The sequence below is a fragment of the Rhizomucor pusillus genome (assembly GCF_041956525.1).
Source record: "Rhizomucor pusillus strain CBS 183.67 unplaced genomic scaffold VTP01scaffold_1, whole genome shotgun sequence".
In the NCBI taxonomy this organism is placed as follows: domain Eukaryota; kingdom Fungi; phylum Mucoromycota; class Mucoromycetes; order Mucorales; family Lichtheimiaceae; genus Rhizomucor; species Rhizomucor pusillus.
The window spans coordinates 1,530,358-1,550,189 of record NW_027192143.1 but is presented as its reverse complement, the minus strand read 5'-3'; the positions used below and the strand labels follow the sequence as shown (position 1 = coordinate 1,550,189).

Genomic DNA, 19,832 nt, shown 5'->3' with positions numbered 1-19,832 from the left:
GAGTATCCAAAGATGGGAGAATGCTATGAAACGGTGACAATTGAGCACGCGACCTCCGAGTTGCGGTGGATCGGGTGGGAACCAGTTCAGCTGAACTCAACTCTCGTGTGCCACAAGGAACAGGGACTTACCCTCAGGGTAGAAACTCTTCCAAATTCTTATATAAAAATCATACGATTTTTCTGTGCAATCAGCTCCTTTTTTCCAGTGGTGTTGCTGTGACATATCGTAGGGTCATAGACAATGGAATGTATATATAAACTCACTTTTGATGATCACTGTCAAGTCATTAATGAGTGCAGAACCATAAATAGAACCGGCGCCTTTTCTCAATAGCAAAGGATGCCAGGCAGGAAAAGAATGCATAGCTGACATTTACATGTATATGATACTTGTCATTTTTTTTAGGAGTGCATACATACATTACATATTTGGTCTATGAAATGGAGCACTAACGTTACATTTCCAGTAACCTTGTAACCTTGTATAACCTTACCATGCTTCCTGAAACCTTTTGGTCATGTGCCAAAGCTTGAATGTTCCTAGCAATGATGATGAGATGATCACCCTTGTAAAATGAGCTCATATCGCTCTACCCATTGCCGAAAGGCAGATTTCTAGTGTAATCTCTGGATATCACTGCGATGAAGGCAATTTACACATTGAATGAGCTACAAGCTCCTCATCTGGAGGTTTCCAAAGAGATTAATCGCTTTCATTGCCATATACACGTACTGTTATGTCTTTGTATATGAAGACAATCGCGTTTATTCAGCAATTTCATATGCTTCCGATTATGCCCGATCTTCATTTGCAATATCTATTTTCTTGATGCTCCTGCGCTTGGTCTTTTCCTTGAAAAATTACCACAACTACTGGCATTAGGATAAAAACCCAGTATTGTTGAAGCGACATAATATGTTTAAATCAATGAGTGGATATATATTAGTTTAGTAAATTAAAGTACCTGAAATGGGACTACAAAACTATACAAAGATTTTTCGTTTGCACCTTTGCTAGATGTCTAAAGCTGTTGAGCATTTCCTTTTGAGGAACCAGTGGCTTTTGCAGATTTTGTCTCTCTGCATGAAATTCATCCTGGTTCCTTTTTGACGTTTGCCAGTATGGGAAGAGCTCGGCCAAGATACAACGAGAAAGCGAGAGCCTCATCACGAAAGCCAACACAGAAACCGCACCCAAATGCACGCAATGGTGGTATTATCAAGGAAGATGACGAGTCACCAGTAACAGCATCAAATGACAGGTCAGGCGGTGAACTATAAATGAAGATAATGAAGATCAGGCACTCAATCCTTTTCCAGTGGAGATACCAATGCATTCATGATCATTCCCGGGAAAAAACAAGAAAAAGAAGATACCTACCCTACTCCTCAAGTGAGTTGAAGAATCCTTTAAAGCATGAACGCTCAAAGCTGACAATTCAAAAGCCAGGAGTAAAAATGACAGCAAAAAAGCGGAAACGGTTCGAAAAATATCTCGTATGTTATCTTGCGACGACTGAACGAAATAACGATACTGACGTGGCATTAGGAGAAAAAACTGAAAAAAGATGCTCGAGTGGAGATACTAGCGCAACTTTCGTAAGTCATTCTTGCTGGCGGGGTACTCACTTGCAGAGGGAATATTCACTATGTTGGTATAGCAAATCATCATGGTCTTCCGATCTCTTAAAATCGTCAAAGAACATTGGTAGATCTAAACAGACGATGCGCGAACAGTTAAAACAAGCGGTTCTCGAAGAAAAAGCAGGCCTGAAAATATCAAACGACGATGTACCTCTTTTGGTAGAACACGAAGTCGATGAGGAAGCACTGAACCAGTCATCCACAAATGATACTATCGAAGAAAAGGTACCGGAATCTGACAGCGGTCTCAAAGACGAAACGAATCCTCCTGCTTCTACAAAACTAGCAGCAACAGCAACAGCTCCTCCTGCTGCTCCAGTTATTGGTAGTGCACTGAAACAGTCAGAGAATGGACCCGCTTTGCCCCTTACAAAGAGGAAACGTAAAAAGAAGAAAGTAAGCCGGCTTATGAAAATACTTTTAGAAGTCAATATTTATAGGATCATGATAGTCAACTATCCCAGAAGCGTCGCGTAAACGGTTCAAACAACGACAAGGAGTGGATAGCGACACCTCCTTTGATAGCTCTGATTCTGAATATGACAGCGACAAAAGCGAGGAGAAGCCAAGAGAATCCATTGCAACACTTGTCGAACCCGAAGCAATTGATTCAGGACCGACGGCTTTGGAACAGGCCGTTGAAGCCGCCAAAAATGTGGAAGCGCCTGCACCACGACAAGAGGAAGAGGATGAAATTAAAGTCAAGTTGCTTAAAGCAAGCACAGAAGGTGATTTGCATGACGATCATATCAAGGTCAGTAGGAAAGAAAGTTTAACGTCTGGATATATTGTGACATCCATTTAACCTGCTCCATTTAGCCGTTCTATGTACCTGTAAACCGGCCGGCAAAAGTCCAGGAAGCAAGATCACAGCTACCAGTATGCGGTGAAGAACAAGTTATCATGGAAGCTATTCGTAACAACACAGTTGTCATCATTTGCGGTGAGACTGGTTCCGGTAAAACTACTCAGGTGCCCCAGTTCTTATACGAGGCCGGTTGGTCACATCCCGACAGTGGTTAGTATGGAGATTTATAGCAACATAATTAGAATATTAGCTGCTAACTCCTACATAGATACGCCAGGTATGATCGGTGTCACGCAACCACGCCGTGTTGCAGCTGTCAGTATGGCGAACCGTGTTTCTCACGAACTTGGTTTGAGTAGCCAAGAGGTTTCTTACCAGGTAGATTTTGGCGCAAGAATCAAATAACCAGGACGATCCAATTTTGCTAAGTGTTTATGAATGATTAGATCCGTTACGATGCAACGACTTCAAGCAGCACTCGCATTAAATTCATGACAGATGGTGTTTTGCTGCGTGAATTAGCTCAAGACTTTTTGCTCTCCAAATATTCCATCATCATTATTGACGAAGCCCATGAGCGTAATCTCAACACGGATATTCTCATTGGTGTACTTAGCAGAGTGCTAAAGCTCAGACTCGATATGAGCAAGGAGGACAAGTCCATCAAGGTGATTACAAGATTAAACAGCAGTATATGAGCTACTAAATGCCTTATTTACTGTATAGCCTTTACGAGCTGTGATCATGTCAGCCACACTGCGAGTTGCCGACTTTACGGAAAACACAAATCTATTTCCCCGTGTGCCACCAGTCATCAACGTTGACGCCCGACAGTACCCTGTGTCCATCCACTTCAACAAGGTCACACATGCAGATTACGTGGGTGAAGCGTTTAAGAAGGTGTCAAAGATCCATGAGAAATTACCCACTGGTGGTATTCTTGTGTTCTTGACTGGCCAAAACGAAATTACACATTTGTGCAAAATGTTACGTGAGAAATATCCATCATTACCTCCAAACGCATCAAAGAAGCAGCGTAAAGCTGAGAAAAAAGCGATCGAACTCGAATGCAAGAAGTCAGAAGTCGCTGGAGACGATGGTAAATGCATTCATATTCTATTTATGAAGCATTTTTCTTTATTCTAATGGGGTGTATTCGTAGCTGCATTCGAAGACGAAGATATAGATATTGATGATACTTATCAAGTGGAGGAAGATTTCGATCTGGATGAGGATGAAGACGATGAACTGACAGCTGCAGAGCTAGGTTTCCAAGAAGATGAGCTGGAAGATTTCAATAATGGTAATTTAGTCCTGGGATTAGAAATATGGTCTATGTGACTAAGATACATGATCCATTAGCTCCCTTGCACGTCCTGCCTTTATACTCCATGTTGCCTACAGAAGCACAATTGCGTGTATTCCAACCTCCACCGGAAGGTGCACGACTCTGCGTCGTAGCGACGAACGTGGCAGAGACTTCATTGACTATTCCTGGAATCCGCTATGTGGTTGACTGTGGTAAAGTTAAGGAGGTAAGTAAGAAAACTTTTCAAAGCAACAACTTTGTGTTAAGATATCCTTTCCATAAAGCGCAAATATGATATTGAAAGCGGTGTGCAATCATTTGATATCGATTGGACTTCCAAAGCATCTGCGGACCAGGCAAGTTATATGCTTAGATATTCATTGGCGTGAGATGTTGTCTAATATATATTTATTAGCGTGCTGGTCGTGCTGGACGAACACAAGCCGGTCACTGTTATCGCCTATTTTCTTCTGCAGTGTACGATCATGAGTTCCCCAAGTTTTCAGCGCCAGAAATCCAGAGGATGCCTCTTGATGGTGAGATGCACAGCGTAATAAATTTCTGCCGACATAGAATTTTGATAAATTCCAATAGGTGTTGTGCTGACCATGAAGGCTATGAATATTGTCCAAGTCATCAACTTCCCATTCCCAACTCCTCCACCGAAGGAAAGCTTATATAGAGCAGAAAAGGTATGTTCTATTCGCGAAATACCTGTTTTTAGCGATTGTATGTCGAAATTAATTCCCTATAGCTATTGATTGATTTGGGAGCCATTGACAAGAAAAACAAAAGCATAACAAAACTTGGTGTAGACATGTCATATTTCCCTGTGGGTCCTCGACTTTCAAAGATGTAAGTGCAGCAAAGTAGAATAATAGAGCCAGGTATATAACTAAACTGTACCTTAGGATAATGGCCTCATTGAAGCACGATTGCCTGGCATACGTGGTGGCCATGGTGGCTGCTTTGTCAGTTGGGGAGCTATTTACAGCGGATGTAAATCGGAAACTATCATCAGTAAGTGGGATTGGATCGACGTAAGCAGTCAAAACACAAAGATTAACTGTCTTGCATTAGTTTAAATCCGGTGACAGCGACGTTTTGTGCTCCGTATTTGCTGTTTTAGCGTACGAGGAGCAAGATGGTAACGACGAATTTTGCCAGAATAACTACCTGAAGCTCAAAGTAAGTAACCAAATCGCTTGTGACCTGTTGCTATTTTTACTCATGCAACTTATAGCCCATGATTGAATTACGGAAACTACGAGGACAACTGACGAAAATCATCACAACAAAATTCCCACAGACTCAACTTACGAACGATCTCAAGTTGCCCCAGCCTACGGCCAAACAAACTGCGCTTTTGAGGCGGGCATTGCTGACTGGCTACTGTGATTCCATTGCAATAAGATTAGATCCGTCCGAAGGCAACGCACCGGAAGGTCAGCAAAAGAAGAAATTTGTGCCATACAAACTTTTGCATAGCGAGGATATCGTATACATCCATCCAAGTTCGGTTCTTTTCGATTCGGACCCTCCAGCTATGGTGACATATACAGAACTATTCAAATCTAGCAGGACATACATCAAAGGCGTCACTGCCGTAGAGCCAGAATGGTTTCATCTCAAGAAATAGACTGTACAAATAATAAACCAAAGCGATCAGAATTGTTATTGGTGTCTCCGTTTACACTATTTTTGTTGTTCAATAAACAAGGTTAAAGTTCTACGAGTTCTACGTGTTCTACGTTTTGATCCGGGCACCACTTCTCAAATTTTTGAACGTTTGCATATTGTTGATCAGTTTATATATCATTGCAACAAAGCGTAGTAGGCGCTTCTCATGCGCTATAATTACTGCTGATCCTAAGGTTTCCTTCAATTTTTATCTCAAACTACATTGCTATCGACAAAACATCACCAGCAATGCAAGACAGTTCCTGATACATATCTGTGATAACAATTCTTTTCCGGTGTAATAATAAGCATCTATCTTCTTTCGCAATATAATTTGGTTGTTGCTGTGGTTGTCTTGCAGGTGCAGGTCATCTGTTTGCATGTCGGTTCTTGAATGTGCATGAATACATAAAGCGGCTCCCTGGCGCATATTTCCCACAATTCTCTTCCTCTCATGACTTACTCAACCTTACCACCTCAGGATTACCTGCGCACTTTGGGTGCGATCCGTGACCGATGCTATCAAGTATACGAGAAAGCACAAAACGGTCAACTCTGCTACTTTGAAGTGGATGAAAGCAAGCTCGGAGCGGCCGTGGATCACGTTGCCGAATTGACGCGTCGTCGATTTTCCGACCTGAACTCCATCCCACCTCACTCACGCCTGCGCCATTTTGATGAGACATTCGGTGAATGGCGCCAGAAAGCTCAGCAACGCAACGATAACGTCGAATTCGCCCGAAAGCTCGTTGATATCGTGGTTGTATCCGTGCTTTTGGACGCTGGAGCTGGTCAGGAGTGGAAATACACGACCCATTACGGGAAGAAGGTCGGTCGCTCGGAAGGACTGGCTATCGCATCTGTTGATATGTTCCTTGGAGGGTATTTTTCAAGTGATGACACCGACAGAGTCGATGGTAAGTTTTGTGATAAGTTATATCTCAGACTTCCCTGGGCCGTTATCACTGATAAACGATTAAGCTCAAGGTCTCGAGGAGATAAGTGTGGAACGTATGGCTCAAGGATTTCAAGTTACGACATCAAATCCTATGGTCGGTCTAGAAGGAAGGTCGCAGCTGCTTGGTCGCCTGGCAACAGTCCTACGCGAACAAAAGGAATATTTCCCACCCTCAAATGGTTTGCCCAGCCGTCCAGGAAATATAATTGGTGATTATCACGATCGATATACGTTGATGAGTTTCCATTTAATAATGATAATTTTCTACCACAGATTACTTGCTCAAGGATAACGCTGCCGACAAAGCACTGCCAATCGAGAAATTGTGGAAGGCAGTCATGAGTCTGGGCGGTATTTGGCCTGCACGCATCGAGATCGACGGCGTACAGCTTGGTGACGTTTGGCCTTGCGATTGCCTGGATGCTACAAATGAGTATGCCAATTTGGTTCCATTCCATAAGCTGTCGCAGTGGCTTACCTATTCGCTCATTGAAGCGATCGAGATATCACTCGGCCTAAAGATTGAAGGCGTCGACCAAATGACAGGCCTGCCGGAATATCGAAACGGCGGCCTGTTAATAGATTACGGCATTCTCAAAATCAAGCCTGAGCATATTGAGCGCGGTGGAGGCTCTGAAACCAAGTTGCCTACCTTTGAAGGGAAGGACCCATTGATTGTCGAATGGAGAGCACTCACAGTTGTGTATTTGGACAAAATTCATAAAGAGCTAGAAAAGAAGCTCAACCAAAAACTGAGATTGGCTCAAGTGCTGGAGAGTGGGACGTGGACTGCCGGGCGCGAAATCGCAGCTAAACTGAGACCGGAGACTGCAGGTCCTCCCATTGTTATCCAAAGTGATGGTACCATATTCTGATTTGCCATTTCATGTATAATTTTGACAATACATCACATGTTTTGTTTGCATGCAACTTTATTTATGCATGGCTTCGTTGGTATGTGCTGACTAGGTGTAACATCGGGTTCCTGAAATGCAATTTACTTGTTGCGCATGTACAAGTTTATGAGTTCATCAGAAGCATTCAAATGGCTCATCTGCTCTGTTATTTCCAGTAAGGATAGCTTCAACAACGATTCGAGAAGCAGCAATGATGTAGGAAATTCCGAGTTCGTCTTATCGACAGACGTGGTAGCTTCCAAAGGCTTGTTTTCGCCTTTATCCTTTGCATTTTGTTCACCATTATCATCGCCATCATTACCATCCTCTTCTTCATCCTGCTCTGATTCATCTGTGTCGTTTTCAGTCCACATCTCAATGGCATACCAATCGGCTTTCTGTAACTCATCCGAAGCAATCTCTGGGCGGGCTTCCTTGACTTTTAAGTGACTTGACTGGGACCCCTCGGAGGTGGTACCATCCCGGTCTTCTTTAAGTACCTTGAGGACCAATACCGGCGCTTTGGAGTCTTCAATGTTAAGCAATGTGCCGCTTCTGGTATAATACATGCGTCCAACGCGTTGAACCGGTATAGACAACACTCGCCCTTGCGTTTCTTCGTGATATCGGCCATCATTCAGGTCCTCTGTGATTCTTAGGTCATAATGGAAACGATCACTGTACTTAAGCACCAGATCACACTTGAAAAATTCCTCCTTCCATGTCATGCCCGGACTAGTTCCATCATTTGCTGTCGTTCGAATATTGGCAGCAAACAAGGAATACAGACGCACGTGAAAAACGACCTTGTCCGTTTGCATCTTTGCTGCTTCCAAGATAGAAGATGCCTGCACAAGTTTCGAGCTCGAGACGATCGATGTAGTGCCCGTAGTACTCTCTAAACTACGCAGAGCCAAATGCAGCGAAGGAACAGCATCTTCCACATTTTCCAATAATTGCCGTAGTCGCAATCGAATATAATCATTAGTGGTGGTGCCTTTCTTGGGATTGTCCACATGATCATTCATCTCTTCGGCAAACTCATCGATATCTCGTTTCAAGTCGTTACATAACTCAAGCGCTGGCTCGAGATCTCGGTTACCGTCCGCTACAGCTCTTGCAATAATGTCAATGGTTGGCTAGAGATAAAAGTAGTCAGTGACATATCAAAACATATGCTAGAATCGTTCTGTGAGCCACATAGTACCTTCAAGTTTTTGATCTTGAGATCAAGTTGACGCTTTAAGGCAGTAAGTTCACGCGATTCCTTTCGATCCTTGGTGCTTTGCTGCGTAATATATGCTGTAACGCCACGCTAAATGGAGATTAGTGAACTTTTACAGATACTACATGTTGAGCAGCACTACTTACGATCGCTGCGTTCGTTGCATGACTGATCGCAATGCGTGACACTGTGTTGACGGTGGTCACTGCAAGTTTGCCAAAGAGATCTTCTAGAGACGACATTGCAAGGTCCACAACGGAGAAAGATGAGCTGCCAATTTTGGTGCGTTGTGCCAGTAATAAGCAACATCGCGCCGCAGCACAGCCTTCAGTTACGAGCTCCTATAGTTTCATTTCAAGTTTTCATCAAGAGAAAATATGATTACAATTGTGAAATGACTTTACTATATTCCCAAACCTTATGTTTTGAAGACAACTCCAACTATTAACAAATAACTCTGGCATAGTCTTTGGTGGAACATGGCAAAGACTTGCATAGATACTCTGGATAATGATAATAACAGCATCGGTAAATAGTCATACATATTGAATAATCGGTCGCCAAGTTTACTCTAGCTGCAGATGGTCAAGAAATTAGAGTCGCATTGATTAATCCTGCAAATGTGAAAGTGAGGCTCCGCAATCCTTCGTTCTTCCACCTTTGGCAACCGGCGATCCACAGCCGTTCAGTCTCTTGACAGCAATGGTACAGCTCATGGAAACAGAGACAGTGCTACCGGTTGAACCGGGCGGTGTCCTCCCGAAAAAGATCGAAAATACAATGAATGAGGGAGATCCAACACGGCTTTTCAAGTATATCGATCCAGAATTCTTGAATTGCACTCCTGACGACAAGAGCAAGATTGCGGATCAGTACATGTTTGAAGAGCAATATGACATTAAAGACGAACGTGACAACGAACTTTTGGACGACTTTGACGAGGTTCCTGAAGCAAAGCCAATGTTGCAACCTCGAGAATATCAGTACGAGCTGTACCAAAAAGCCATAGATGAGAATGTTATTGCTGTCCTCGATACCGGCAGTGGTAAAACACTTATCGCCGTCATGTTGATCAAATATATGTTCAATAAGGAGCGGGAAGAACGACTTACTCGACGGAAGGTCTGTTAATTGACCCAGATGTATCTACAATGGTCATTCCGTTCCTGATTTGGTGTTCCCCTTTTCTTTGTTCAGGCTAAACTTACTTTCTTTCTTGTCGATCGAGTACCTTTGGTATTCCAGCAAGCGTCTGTCATCTCAGCAAATTGCGATGCTGTCGTACAACAAATGTGTGGTCAGATGGATGTGGATAACTGGTCTGAAAAGAAATGGCGCATCATTTTTGAGGAAAGCGATGTATGCGTCATGACAGCACAGATTTTCCTCGACACATTGCGACACGGTTTTATACACATGGATGAAGTATGCATGCTACGCAGCAGACTTTGGAGGATGAAGATGATTATTTATTTTATATACTTGTACCTATTTTCAGGTCAACCTGCTTATCTTTGATGAATGCCATCACTGTACAAAGAGACATCCTTACAACCTGATTATGCGAGAATTTTATGATCGCTGTCCTGTTGCGGACCGACCCAAAGTGTTTGGTATGACTGCATCCCCAATGCACGGCAAGACAGATGTTCAATACAGTGTGTTGTAAGTTCAATTATAGAACCAATGGTACGTTAAAATTTACATCCCTTACACTAATTTCTGTAGCCAATTGGAGAAGAACCTTGATGCCAAAGTCTACACTGCTACCAACCTTGATCAACTACTAAAGAGTGTCAACAAACCTGGAGAAATTTCTATGGAATACAGACCCAGTCCGGAATACCAGGAGACACCATTGACGAAGAAGATCCGTGAAAAGATAGGCACGATCGAGCGATATAAACGATGCTTTGATGTGACGAATAATATTCTGTATCATCTCGGTCCCTGGTGTTGCGATCGCCTGTGGAAATATTTGCTAGAGGAAATGGATAACCGTGTCAAGATTGACACAGAGGACTTGGCAAAGGACCGATTGATGGATGAAGACCGTGCACTTAAAGAGGCATATGAATTATCGATAATAACGAACCCCGGATTTCCCAATTTTAGAGATGAAAAGCTATTCACTCATAAGGTGACACAACTTATGCGTATATTGTCTGTTTATGCCGGCCAGCCCAATTTCTGTGGCATTGTTTTTGTGGAGCGGCGACATACTGCAGTGGCTCTCAATAACCTTATCCAAGCGTACACACCATTTCAGGATAAGATCAAAAGCAGCATTTTGATCGGTCATGGTTCCACTGATGACGGCGATGTCCAGATGCGATTTAAAGAACAAAATAGAGTGATTCAGCGATTTCGAGACGCCGAACTCAACCTGATGATCGCCACAAATGTAGCCGAAGAAGGCTTAGATATCCAACCTTGCAATGTTGTCATAAGGTAAATTGACTCCTAAATTTTTTACCATATTTGGATTAAACGACTTTCTGATTGTTGCCCACTATCAGATTTGATTTTTTCAACACCTTGATTGGTTACATCCAATCACGAGGCCGTGCTCGCATGCCTAATTCCAAATATATAATTCTCGTTGAAGAGAGCAATACAACACAGGCCAACAAACTTTCAGAGTTTCGAGGCATAGAACGAGATTTGCGCGAATTTTGCCGAACTATGCCGGAGGATCGTAACATGGCACTCAAGTTTGCAAATAACCTTTATGACAACGACACAGACGACTACCTGGACAGTGACTTGGACGACGAAGATGACTTTGCTGAGCGTATTTACATGATTCCCTCCACAGGTGCCGTCATTACAATGCACTCTGCAGTCGCGCTTGTGCACCGATACTGTGGATCATTGCCGTCCGATAGTTTCTGTATTCTACAACCAGTGTTTGAGCTGACTCCTGTTGCAGAAGGCTATACCTGTACCGTTCGCCTCCCGAGCAATGCAGCTATTCGGGAAGCCACATCCACCACTACACGCTCGAAGAACAGAGCTAAGCGACTTGCTGCTTTGGATATATGTGAAAAATTGCACAGAGTTGGTGCATTCAACGATCATTTGCTTCCAAACAATCCAAAGCGAGAAATGTTAGGCGAAATGGCCCCGCAAGTGGATGAGAATGGGCAGATTATCGGTAGTAGACGGCGTAGATTTATCTACGAAAAGAGAACGCCTCGTTTCTGGGAACGAGAAGAAGAAAAGGAGCCTGAAGAAGAATTAGAAAGAAACGAAGCGGCGATAACTACAGTACCAGATCAAAAGTTGGAAAACAAAGAACATCCAGGGAACGGCGTGACGGTAGAAGGGGTTCTCAAACCCCCGGTTGGAACGGAAACCGGACCTCAAGATGCAATGGAAACGATCGCCAACCTTCAAGTCACCAAAACGATCAACGACGACACGGACGTAGAGAATAAAAATGCGGATGGGAAAATTAACGATGTGGATGCCGTTTCTGAGAAGCCTAGAGACGATCTGATGTACTTGCAATTCATACCCAAAGTCGAGTCGAACCAGGTGCAGCACGAAAATAACAGACAAAGAGTTAATGCAGGAGAGAACGAGACAAATGAAATCAAAGATAATGTACAGACGGCAGCCATGGAGGAAGAAAAAGACGGAGTGAACGAACAAGATCAGCAAGAAGATGAAGATATCGGCCCAGGCCCCCATAATGTTTGGTTCAATGTCATCGATGTCGACCTTTCCGAAGGTGCCTTTGACGGCATACCTGTCCGACAAATGGCGTTCCTTACTTGGAAAGAATTTCTGAAGCTACCACAGTTCCAGCTGTACTTTAGAGGCAAACCTTTCAATATACGCGTGCATCCTTTCACGGACGCAGTTTCTCTGGACAAGGAGGATATCGAATTGCTGAGCAAATTCACTCTTTCTATATGTTCGGCGATAAACAACAAGGAGTACAAATGTCCTATCAAGGATTTCCCATACTTCTTGGCACCGCTGGTACATACAAATGGATCGAAAAAAGCAGAAGTAGCCACCGTGAATGATATCGACTGGGAGGAGATCAACAGGGTCAGCAACACGATGAGTCTTTCGATCGATCTGGCCGACATAGAAGCTTCACTTCGAGATAAGATCATCGTTGACTATACCGACAGTTTCCGACGCTACTTTGTTCACTCGGTTTGTCTCGATATGAATCCATTTTCACCGATACCTACAGACATGAAAATGCGTGAAAAAGGACATGAAAACTTCGCACATTATTACAAGGAAACATTCAAGAAAGAAGTGACCGATGAAAAGCAGCCATTAGTTCGCGTGCGGCGGGTGAACAAAGTCATGAACTATTTGATGCCAATAACTCCAGCAGCGCCCGTGGAAAAAGGAAGAGTTGCTACATATTTGATACCGGAATTCTGCCAGATATACTCCGTCAGCGCAAGTGTATTCCAATCTGCAATGTTGATACCCTCTATCATGACTAGAGTGGACTCTTTTCTGCTAGCGCGGGAAGCTAGCGTACGTTACGATATTCCTGCTTCCGATGACCTTATGCTTGAAGCGTACACGTGTCCGTCGGCAAGTATGGCAATGGACTATGAACGTCTCGAAACCCTCGGAGGTAAGGAAAAGGAAAATCAATCTTGACTGCCACTATAACACATTTTTAACGCTGTTATGCAATATTAGATTCATTGCTAAAGTTTATTGCGACTATTCGGCTATACATCAACTTTCCATTCTCAAACGAAGGCGAACTCCATTGCTTGCGTATCCGTGTCATTTGTAACCGTGCACTGTACAGAGCCGCCAAGCGATTAAAGATCTTCCGATATGTTACAAGCCATACATTCAACAGACGGTATTGGCGTCCACATCACTTTGTTGCATCCTCAGATACCCCTGATACACTCAAAGAAACACGAACGCATATGCTTTCCGATAAAACATTGGCAGATATTGTTGAAGCCTCGTTAGGCGCTGCATATCTGACTTCAGGTCTCGAAGGTGGGCTTCACTGCGCGATACAGATGCAAATACCTTTCGACGAAGTCAAAACCTGGAGTGACTTTTTGCCCGCCTACCTTGCATCCAAAGATAAAGTGCCAGCCCGAGCGGAAATTAAGGCACTTCGTTCACTAAGTATCTTCAAAGTTCAAGAGATCACCGGTTACGTGTTCAAGACGCCTTTGCTCGTTGTTGAAGCAATGACTCACGCAAGTCTTCCCAACTCCACCGCGCCGTGTTATCAGCGTCTCGAATTCTTGGGAGACGCTATCCTGGATTTCCTGGTGATTCGATATCTATATGCAAAATACCCCGAAGCATCACCGGGTTTGATCACTGACTTGAAGGACTCGTGTGTAAACAACCATGTGCTTGGTATCATTTGCATTGAACTCGAGCTTCACACCCAAATCATCCACTACTCTGGCCGTCTCGTGAGAGCTATCGAAGAATTCCACAATGAAGTTCAGCAAATCAAGGATAAAGGCGAAGCTATTGGCGAATACTGGACAGACCTTACAGTGCCCAAGGTTCTCTCAGATGTTGTCGAGAGTATGCTCGGCGCTGTCTTTGTTGATGCCGGTTTCAACCTTGATCCTGTGGAGGCAATGTTTGAAAGATGGATGATCCCATTCTATGATAAGCATGTTACACCGGAGCTTATCAAGGTCCATCCATTGAACAAGTTCACGACAAGTCTCCAGAGAATGGGATGCGAAAGTTTCATGCTAAGGTGAGATGAAGCAAACGTATATTTTATTGCTGTATATTCACACCTTTTATATACGTTTATAGAAATCATACAACTGCATCTACGGGGCCTCACAGTCAAAAGTGTGTCATTTTCTTACATGACAAGCCTCTAGCCACCGGTGCTGCCGACAATATCAAAGCTGCGCGCAGGAATGCAGCAACCAAAGCCTTACTTCGACTAGAGGAAGAGCCAGACTTGCTTGAAAGAGTGTGTGATTGTGGAATCGTCAAGAGAAAGAGGGATATGTCAGAAGAAGATGAGGAAGAGGAGGAATAATAAGTAGAAGAAGCCATGTTCAATAAATCCAGCATCGCTGTGTAAATTTTTCATTCCTGTGACGACGTCACTTTTAAAGAGGTGGCATTCGTTACTGGGGTGATTTTTTTTTTACATTACAGAGAAGCTACTTTACCCCCCAATCATGCTCCGTACTGCTTTGACTGGTGTCGTTGCCCGCACTGCCACTCGCTCCGTTGCTCTCAGAACTGCCTCCTTGGGTAAATAAACGATGCGCTTCGAAATTTCGTCTCATTAATACCATTTGGGAATTGTAGCTGTCAGCAAGCGATTCTACTCTGCCGGCCACGAAGACGAGAGCTTCGAAGCCTTCACCGAACGCTACGTCAAGTTCTTTGACAACGTTGACGATTTGTTTGAACTTCAACGCGGTCTCAACAACGCTTTCGCATACGATCTTGTCCCTGCTCCCTCTGTGATTGAGTCTGCTCTCAAGGCTTCCCGTCGCGTCAACGACTATGCCACCGCCGTCCGTATCTTTGAAGGTATCAAGGCCAAGGTCGAGAATGAGAGCCAGTACAAGCAGTATCTTGAAGAATTGGAACCTTTGAGAAAGGAGTTGGGTGTTGAGACCAAGGAAGAATTGGGTCTCTAAATGTCGAGCAACACCTCCAAACAAAAAATAAAATAAAATGCCACGATTGTAGGAAAACGAAAGGATCAAACGTTTCCTCGAACATTCTATAGAAGCTGGCGAGTACAGCGATAAAACTGCCTTTGCTAATAAATGTTTTGTTAATTCATCATAAATATTTTTAGTCGATCAACATGGGAGGAGTGTTCAAGGAAGGAGCGGCTTCCATGATAATAGAACGCTTTTTGCCGCGATAAAGCGCTATCATCAAAAGAGTGGTATTATGCCATCCTAGTCAAACTACAGACAAAACATAAATGAAAAAAGTGTAGACTACATTGTTGTAAAGGTGTGCTTCAAAGGTTCTATCTTGTGTCTTTCACAGAATTTACAAGCCGCGCGGGCAAAAGGTAAACAGAGCAAGCGAGATCTGTCGGGCCCTGGACCTCTTTGTCACTCAAACATGAACACTCTCGCAATCAAATCGCTTGCGACTGTTGCTCCCCGAGTCACCGTCAACTCTGCAGCTTCGACTCTTGTCGCTCGTCGCTTCGCTTCGTCTTCTTCCTCCTCCACTGACGTCACCCCTTCTGTCGAACATCCCTCTCTCGTACCTGTCGATGTCGTCTCCGGCGCTCCTGGTAATTTCGCCACGAATGCTCCTCTTTATCGAGAAATCAGGCAGACTCAACTCGGAATATTGATTCTTTGTAGAGGCATTGACCACCGAGCGCTCTGTTCGCATTTTCAGCCCTTCCAAGCCTGCAACTCAATCCGGTAGACATGGCACCCGCCACTGGCGTATCGACTTCGATATCCTTGAAGACGGCAACCGCTGGGAAAACCCTCTGATGGGTTGGGCTTCCAGGTACGGAAGAGCATATGCATATGCATTCTTTCAGATTAAACTCATGATTTTTTCCCAGCTCGGATTACCAGCAAGCATTGCAAATCAAGTTCAACACAAAGGAGGATGCCATCCGTTTCGCAGAGAGACAAGGTAAATTGGAGTGAATAGCGAATAAAAAAAGGATCGGCAGAATTTGTAATGTTGTCTACTATGCAGGCTGGAGCTACTTTGTTCAAGAACCCAAGACCTCCAAATTTGTCAAGAAGTCCTACGCTGACAACTACAAGTATTCTGCTGGCAAATTGAGAATGATCAAGACCAAATAAATAAAGAGATAGACGGAGTCACAGGCCTTTTATTGTTACAAATGGCTTTCAAGTGGACGCGTTGCAGCCCTTTTAGCTTTTTTAGGGACAAGGTCGGCAGCTTCGAGTACGCTCCAAATATCTTTGACGTACACGAACTCAATGTCAGTCTTTATGCTGTCTGGCACATCAGATTCCACGTCCTTGCGGTTCCTGACTGGTAGTATGATCTTCCGGATACCGGCACGATGCGCAGACACGATCTTCTCCTTGATGCCATCGACCGGCAACACCTGACCTCGCAAGGATATTTCCCCTGTCATGGCGGTCGTTGTCGGCACACATTGGCCAGAGAAAAGCGATGTTAGAGCACATGCAAGTGTAACGCCAGCGCTCGGTCCATCCTTCGGTACAGAACCGTGAGGGAAATGAATGTGGATATCAGTATGTCGAGTGATATTTTCGTGCGCATGAGCAGCTATTCCAAGTTCAAATGCATGCGCTTTTATCCAACTGAGTGCAATATGCGCGGATTCTTGAATAACTTGGCCCAAGGAACCTAATTGCCAAGACAGTTTATGCTTAGATTCTTACGGCTATGTAGCACGGCAGCTATGTCGCTATACGAGGTACCTGTTAAGCGCACGTCGCCTTTGCCAGGCATCTTTGTTGTTTCCACAAGCAATATGCCACCGTTTCCACTGCCACTGTATGCTAAGCCTGTAACGGTACCAGAAACTGCTTCGCGATCGGCGACTTCTTTTTCAAAAGTCGGTGACTAATATCCATAGTTGATGTTACCAAGCTCCAGGTAATGAATTTGATGGTACCTACCCCGAGCATATCCATAACGTCGCCGTATGTGATTTTTGGGGTATATTCTCCTTCTCGACCGTCATCAAACAGTTCGGCAAGCTGGACGCATTTACCGCGCACCACGGTTGCTATGACTCTCTCAAGATTGCGCACGCCGCTTTCGCGGGTGTATTCTTCTGCCAGCTTAGAAAGTGTAGCATCTGAAATATCGATCTGATCCTTGATAAGTCCGTGATACTTGATTTGCTTGGGTAAGAGATGTGTTCGTGCGATGTGCAATTTCTGATCATATGTATATCCATGCAATTGTATGACTTCCATGCGATCGAGAAGCGGGGCGGGTATCGTTTCCAGAGTATTAGCAGTCGCGATAAAAAGAACTTTGGAAAGGTCGTATGGTGTGTTAAGATAATGATCATGAAACGTATTGTTCTGTTCTGGATCCAGGATCTCCAGCAAGGCAGCAGCTACCCACGGATAGAAACGTTATATATGGTTTCGATAGTATGCAAATAACAATATTTAGTACCTGGGTCACCGTGTATAGTCGAATGAGCAAGCTTATCCACTTCGTCTATGCGTTGAGCCAAGATTAATACTTTGAGAAGAATAGTATTCAAAATTCTAAGTAGCATTCACCTAGCAGAAATACTGGGTTGTTAACACCACATCGTCTTATACCTTGTATGATCAATCCAGGCATCGCGCCTACATATGTTCGTCGATGACCTCTTTTTGGGTAATCATACAAAATTTGTGAACGATCAATCCCAAGCACAAGCAATATGTGCTTACCTCATATCTGCTTCGTCACGAACACCGCCTAGACTTATTCTGTGGAACTTGCGGCGCAGAGCGGTGGCGATGGATTTGCCGAGCGAAGTCTTACCGACGCCAGGCTACATTCATTTGTGAGATACATGACACACCATCTTTTAGCTACTTGTATATCTACTACTAACCGGACCGACGAAGCAAATAATGGGTGCCTTCAGATCTCCTTTGAGCTTTATGACCGATAAATACTCAATGATTCGTTTCTTGACATGCTCCAGACTGCATCGCAAAAGTAATCTTTGAGACATGCTTTCCATTTTCGCGGCGTTTAAGATGGGAAATTTTACCCGAAATGATCATTATCGAGTTGTTTTCTGGCTTTTGCGATATCCAATACATCTTGTGTAAATCGATTCCATGGCATTTCTGCCAGCAGCTCCAGGTAATTGCGAGAAACAGCATACTCGGTAGATGCAGGTTGCAAATGTTGGATACGCTTCAGCTCGCGCTGTGCAACCGTTAACGCATCGTTTGGAAGGCGTGCTTCAACAATGCGACGTTTCAATGCATCCAAATCGTCTTCGTCTTCTTTGCCAGACGTGTCTTGACTAGATGTGTTTCCCAGCTCCTTTTTGATGGCTTCGAGCTTTGGAGGTTGTAAACATCGACTTGCTTAGGATCCATTATACATACTCATATTTTCGTACCTGCTGTCGTAGATAGAATTCTCGTTGCTTCTTGGTCAAGTTGCCTTCCACACTCGAACTGATCTGTTCAGATATTTTCAAGACCTAATTCAAAATGTTAACTGATCAAATTTGTACATAAGCGAACTTTTACAGGATTAGAACTTGCATGGAGTTGTCTGGTCATCCACTCGGACGCCTTTTGTAAGCGCTCGCTTATGCTGAACGTTGCCAGCATGCTCAACTTTTCTTCATACGACGTCTCAATGATGCATACTAGCATGTCAGCCATCGCGGGGACTGGTTGAGTATCCACCATATGTGCCAACTGTTGGACAAGACTCGCGGGTATCTGCAAATCGCGCATCTTGGTTACAAATTCCCGCGCTAGAGCCTTGAACGCAATCATGTCATTTTCTGTAGTCGATAGTTTCTCACGCAGTTGCCAAGCTGTTGGGTATGATACACGAACTGAAAATACTTGATTGGTGTGGATATAGCTTTCGACCATGAACCGCGCTAGTCCTTCGAGGAACACACCGAATACACCGTCGCCGAGCCGCTGAACACGTAAAATCCGTGCCAAACATCCAAAACCATGTAGCAATGCTGAAACTTGCGCGACTTTACTGCTGACGGTTTTGCTGTTACTCTTTTCTTCGCCCTTTTCATCCGTAGGCAAAGGCATCGGAGCAGGTGGTGCTTCTTGCGAAGCTGGCATGCTAGACGACGGTTGCAGCATTGATGCATGCTCGCTTTTGTTACCCGCGGGGTCGAAAGGTATGCCGGCAAGGTACAGCGTCCTTTGCTTGTGCTCTTGGAACTGGAAATGCTTACGTACGAGGATGGCGGCTTCTGGGCCGCGTAATATCACTCTGATGACAACAGAGGGAAGCAACACCTTTTTCGCCAAAGGAACAACAGGAAGGACATCCGGATACTGACCAGACATGTCAAATAGAGTGGGGGTTGGAAAGAGTAGGGGGTGGGGCTAAAGAAGAGAAGAGCAGTCTACCCACTTGTTAGAAACAGTGAGTAGTTTATATGCATACAATATGATTGGTACCATGTGAACAAGACAAGTGTTGGCAAGTTTCTAAGAGCATGTCCTACTCTCCCACAAACCTTGAACTTTCTTTTCTCTCGCATAAGCATTTCCTTAAAAGGTTTTCCCAGACATATCCGAATTCATGCGACTTGGACCACTGCTGGGCAGCATTCTTGAATTTGGAGGCTACGCCAGCTTGACC

The 19,832-nt window shown here is 44.1% G+C and overlaps 7 protein-coding genes across 7 annotated transcripts; 5 read left to right on the top strand and 2 right to left on the bottom strand.

Annotated features, from left to right (window-relative positions):
- Positions 1–1,124: 1,124 nt before the first annotated feature.
- On the top strand, positions 1,125–5,402 carry VTP01DRAFT_675 (uncharacterized protein; the record flags this gene model as incomplete). The annotated part of the gene is made up of 19 exons (XM_069385685.1): positions 1,125–1,264; positions 1,323–1,395; positions 1,449–1,499; positions 1,552–1,601; positions 1,664–2,042; positions 2,098–2,400; positions 2,466–2,664; positions 2,723–2,832; positions 2,901–3,122; positions 3,181–3,553; positions 3,617–3,757; positions 3,817–3,989; positions 4,048–4,119; positions 4,179–4,299; positions 4,358–4,455; positions 4,518–4,618; positions 4,675–4,783; positions 4,844–4,951; positions 5,007–5,402. The coding sequence occupies 19 exons, from the start codon at positions 1,125–1,127 to the stop codon at positions 5,400–5,402; spliced, it is 3,219 nt and encodes a 1,072-aa protein (XP_069245095.1).
- Positions 5,403–5,897: 495 nt separating this feature from the next.
- Positions 5,898–7,276, top strand: VTP01DRAFT_674 (uncharacterized protein; the record flags this gene model as incomplete). The annotated part of the gene is made up of 3 exons (XM_069385674.1): positions 5,898–6,360; positions 6,425–6,610; positions 6,675–7,276. The coding sequence occupies 3 exons, from the start codon at positions 5,898–5,900 to the stop codon at positions 7,274–7,276; spliced, it is 1,251 nt and encodes a 416-aa protein (XP_069245094.1).
- A 122-nt stretch (positions 7,277–7,398) lies between these two features.
- VTP01DRAFT_673 (uncharacterized protein) lies at positions 7,399–8,764 on the bottom strand (the record flags this gene model as incomplete). Its single annotated transcript, XM_069385663.1, has 3 exons — positions 7,399–8,436; positions 8,505–8,612; positions 8,669–8,764. 3 exons carry the CDS (start codon positions 8,762–8,764, stop codon positions 7,399–7,401), a joined length of 1,242 nt encoding a protein of 413 aa, XP_069245093.1.
- A 460-nt stretch (positions 8,765–9,224) lies between these two features.
- Positions 9,225–14,553, top strand: VTP01DRAFT_672 (uncharacterized protein; the record flags this gene model as incomplete). The annotated part of the gene is made up of 7 exons (XM_069385652.1): positions 9,225–9,644; positions 9,720–9,947; positions 10,021–10,187; positions 10,251–10,973; positions 11,042–13,137; positions 13,206–14,256; positions 14,319–14,553. The coding sequence occupies 7 exons, from the start codon at positions 9,225–9,227 to the stop codon at positions 14,551–14,553; spliced, it is 4,920 nt and encodes a 1,639-aa protein (XP_069245092.1).
- A 145-nt stretch (positions 14,554–14,698) lies between these two features.
- VTP01DRAFT_671 (uncharacterized protein) lies at positions 14,699–15,169 on the top strand (the record flags this gene model as incomplete). Its single annotated transcript, XM_069385641.1, has 2 exons — positions 14,699–14,774; positions 14,832–15,169. The coding sequence occupies 2 exons, from the start codon at positions 14,699–14,701 to the stop codon at positions 15,167–15,169; spliced, it is 414 nt and encodes a 137-aa protein (XP_069245091.1).
- Positions 15,170–15,611: 442 nt separating this feature from the next.
- VTP01DRAFT_670 (uncharacterized protein) lies at positions 15,612–16,324 on the top strand (the record flags this gene model as incomplete). Its single annotated transcript, XM_069385630.1, has 4 exons — positions 15,612–15,789; positions 15,863–16,016; positions 16,075–16,148; positions 16,215–16,324. The coding sequence occupies 4 exons, from the start codon at positions 15,612–15,614 to the stop codon at positions 16,322–16,324; spliced, it is 516 nt and encodes a 171-aa protein (XP_069245090.1).
- Positions 16,325–16,359: 35 nt separating this feature from the next.
- Positions 16,360–19,534, bottom strand: VTP01DRAFT_669 (uncharacterized protein; the record flags this gene model as incomplete). Its single annotated transcript, XM_069385618.1, has 10 exons — positions 16,360–16,862; positions 16,937–17,081; positions 17,138–17,586; positions 17,649–17,693; positions 17,759–17,850; positions 17,915–18,018; positions 18,082–18,175; positions 18,244–18,542; positions 18,604–18,687; positions 18,752–19,534. 10 exons carry the CDS (start codon positions 19,532–19,534, stop codon positions 16,360–16,362), a joined length of 2,598 nt encoding a protein of 865 aa, XP_069245089.1.
- Positions 19,535–19,832: the final 298 nt, after the last annotated feature.